The sequence below is a fragment of the Sinocyclocheilus anshuiensis genome, unplaced genomic scaffold (genome assembly GCF_001515605.1).
Source record: "Sinocyclocheilus anshuiensis isolate Anshui unplaced genomic scaffold, SAMN03320099.WGS_v1.1 scaffold1101, whole genome shotgun sequence".
NCBI lineage: Eukaryota > Metazoa > Chordata > Actinopteri > Cypriniformes > Cyprinidae > Sinocyclocheilus > Sinocyclocheilus anshuiensis.
The window spans coordinates 207999-211546 of NW_015558562.1; the positions used below are offsets into that span (position 1 = coordinate 207999).

The window sequence follows — 3548 nt, forward strand, 5'->3', positions numbered from 1 at the left end:
CACACACTCACACACACACACACATTCTTAAACACATTCCCGCTGCATGTTTCTTGGTGTTCGACTACGACCCACAGAGATCACGACATTCCTCAACTAAACCCGTGACGCATCACACAGTCAAAGAACAGCCGTCAGTCGAGAGAGATTTGACTTTCTCAACTTTATTTAGCTTTTGTGTACAAGAATAAAAAAAACTTGGTTTGCAGTTAAACATGTAAATGACTGACTGAACCTGCAAGAAACACTGATGTTTCACACTAAAGCACCTGAAGATCCTCATGTTTCAGGACTTCATCAATGCACTTTCTCTTCTAATCACTTGAATTATAACAAACTGTAGTTTTTTGTGGTTAAAATCAACATGCCAACCAATTTTGCTTCTTTAATTTGACATACATTTAAAGTATAACTGAATATTTAAGACAAAATGCAGAGCAGGGCTAGATTTATTTTCTCCATGAGGAAACTGATGTGAATGACATTGATCAATAACATCAGATGAACATAACCAGTGTTTCAGATTGTGATTCAGATTATGAAGACATTTTTCAGTAACATTTTACAATAAGGTCTCATTTGCTAACATTAGTTAATCTATTAACATGAATTAACAGTGAGCAATGCATACTTTAGATTTTTTAATCTTTGCTAATGTTAGTAAATAAAAAACAAGGTCTACTATACTATAGCAATAACAATAAATTATGCATAATTACATGCAACTAGACCTAACCCTAAGCATACAGCAAAAACATGCGGTTAATTAATATTACATAGTATTTAAATGCATAATTACACACAATAAAATAAAGTGTAACCAAATATATATATATATATATATATATATATATATATATATATATAGTTAAGCAATGTTAACAATTCAAATCTTATTGTAAAGTGTTATTGTTTTTCTTTGGAATAAAGCTGATGAATCACTTACAATAAGCTACAATAAGATTTCATATTAACAATTTAATCCAAAACTCAGAAATATTTGTGTTTTAAAGTACACTTTGATGAACGCGTCCTGCTGGTGAACATTAGTGATCACATGACTTTCTCTTATACACTTTAACTTCAATAAACATACACATCTATATGTCTGTACATGTGACAAACGCTCTGGAAGCGTGATGGAGATCTGCATTATTACAAACATCATAAAGCCGCTGTGATTTATGTGTGTTATTAATGTTACGAGTATGTCTGCATACGTCATTTTTATGTTTCTGTCAATAATCTGACGTGTGCGTGAGCGATGCATCACCAGACAAACACTGCACTGAAGCTCCTGTCTGTGAGTCTCAGTGATGTCGGGGGGTGTATGTCACGTCCTCGGGGTTCAGCGGCGGGCGGATGTCCAGTTTTCGGGCGGTGCTGTCTTCACCCACCACCTCCAGATGCAGAGCTGGAGCTCCATCCTTCTCTTGTCCTCCGTCAACGGTCAGACGCAGCGTACAGCCCTTCGGAAGCAGCTCCTGTTCGTACGCAGCAGCCAGCTGATTCACCACGCGCCGCTCCACCTGCACACACACACACACACACACACACACACACACACACACACACACACAGACACACACCAGTCAGCGATTCATAAACTGCACTTTAAGCTTTTATTTAGAAGGAAACTCCAGCTTCAGTGAAAACATGCTCACAAAAACACGTCTCACTACAAATCTAGAGAAACGCTGTCATCATCTGCCGCTGAAATAAAGCATAACTGGTGTCTGTTGTGTTCCCAAACGCGCGCTAAACTCACAGCACATGAAATAAAGGAGTGGACTGCATTCATTCAGTGTGAACGAGTCGTTCTGAGACGCAGAAAACACCGGATCACGAGCTGATCGTCTGAACCAAGTGTGTGCTTCACTTTGAAACAGACTTGATGAAGAGATGAAGCATATTGTGCTTTCGGTTTGAGTTCGTTTCACAGATACTGTGCCAAAGCATACTGACCCAAAACACAACTCTAAACACCTTTCATATTAGAATAAGAAGTTTAAATATATTTTAAAAACTACACTTTTTTCTGGACGACCTATCGTCATGTGACCGCGATAATATCGAGACAGTTTTGCTATCGTGATATCATGATAATATCGTCACATCCCCTACATACTACTCGTTACTAGTTACTCCTTTCAAAAGTAATATTATTACTTAACTTATTATTTTCTGGCAACAGTAATTAGTTACACTACTAGTTATATTACTTTTCTTTCACGCTCCACATAAGTTGCATATCTTCCCCATAAAATTCTTCTAGAACGTTGTTGTGTGTGTGGGTTTTCTTTTTTTCTTTATTTATTTGTATAATTCTATGCGCTGAGCAGTATGTATAGGAAAATAGCTGTGTATGCTGTGCAACATAAATTCGATTAGCATATGTTTAATTCCTCTCCTTCTTATTTGTTGATATTGTTTTTTATCTGTATTGTTAATCTTGTAAATTAAAATAAATTTAGAAAAGTGTATTAATCTCATTAATTGTCATGTGTAGCTTGAAGCTAATTGTAGCTATAATTTCTCTGTTATACCCATATACGATTATATTCCAAAATCATATAAGTTCATAATTCATTCTCTAAAAGGATTTTATACAATTTATATCGGGATCAGAGGGATGTGGGTTGCAGAGTAAAGTAATGCCACAACTTCCACATCAGTGTTCAGATCATCTTTTCTCCTCACAAAATCAATGTAATGGCAATATTTCCATCCTCTGAATGTAAGCTTTTTCATATTTCATATGCCTGCTGCACTGGTGACTTCATGCATCTGCGCAAGTTGTGAAAATGATGAAAATAAATCTAGGAATTATTGGATTGTTGAACTTTAAATCAGTAGGGGTTGAGGCATCAAAGTAACTAAGTAACTAGCTGTTTTATGGATAGTAACTGTAATATTATTATTACTGAAATCTTATTAGTAATTATTTACACTACTAGTTACTGCAAAAAGTAATATTATTAGTGTAACTAGTTAGTGCCCAACACTCAGAACCACATCACACTGATCGACATGTAAACAGGCTTGGTTTGTTTAACGTTACAATGTAACAGAAGCAGCATCACATCTACATCCAAGTGAAACAAAGAAACAAATGTAGGGCGGGGCTTGGTTCTGTGCAGCGGTTCGTGATTGGATGATGAGATGTGGGCGTGGCAGAAATCCTTCTAATATGCTGATTCAATAAGCATTTCTGATTATCAATGTTGTTCAGGATTCTGAAGCTCTGACTGCTGGTATTGATCAGTGATTAGCAGGTATTGATCAGCACCTCGTGTTTGATGGAGCGCGCGCCGTAATGCAGGTTATATCCTCCGGCCAGCAGCTCCAGCACGGGACGCTCCCACAGCAGCGTGATGTTGTGCCTCTGCTTGGCCTGAAACAAATACATCACACCAGAATAACTCTTATTACATCTAATATTATTAGTAATGAAAACTATATTATTTTTTATCATAATTCTAATCATAAAAAATAAATTATATATATATATATATAGATACAGTATATATATAATAATGTATTAGAAC

The 3548-nt window shown here is 36.2% G+C and overlaps 1 protein-coding gene across 1 annotated transcript in view; it reads right to left on the bottom strand.

Annotated features, from left to right (window-relative positions):
* Nucleotides 1-868: 868 nt before the first annotated feature.
* LOC107679438 (caseinolytic peptidase B protein homolog) overlaps nucleotides 869-3548 on the bottom strand; it is a 65047-nt gene continuing 62367 nt past the window's right edge. The window contains 2 exon segments of the mRNA XM_074186975.1: nucleotides 869-1529; nucleotides 3290-3394. Of these exon segments, the coding sequence (XP_074043076.1) occupies nucleotides 1311-1529; nucleotides 3290-3394 (324 nt within the window). The 3' untranslated portion in view covers nucleotides 869-1310.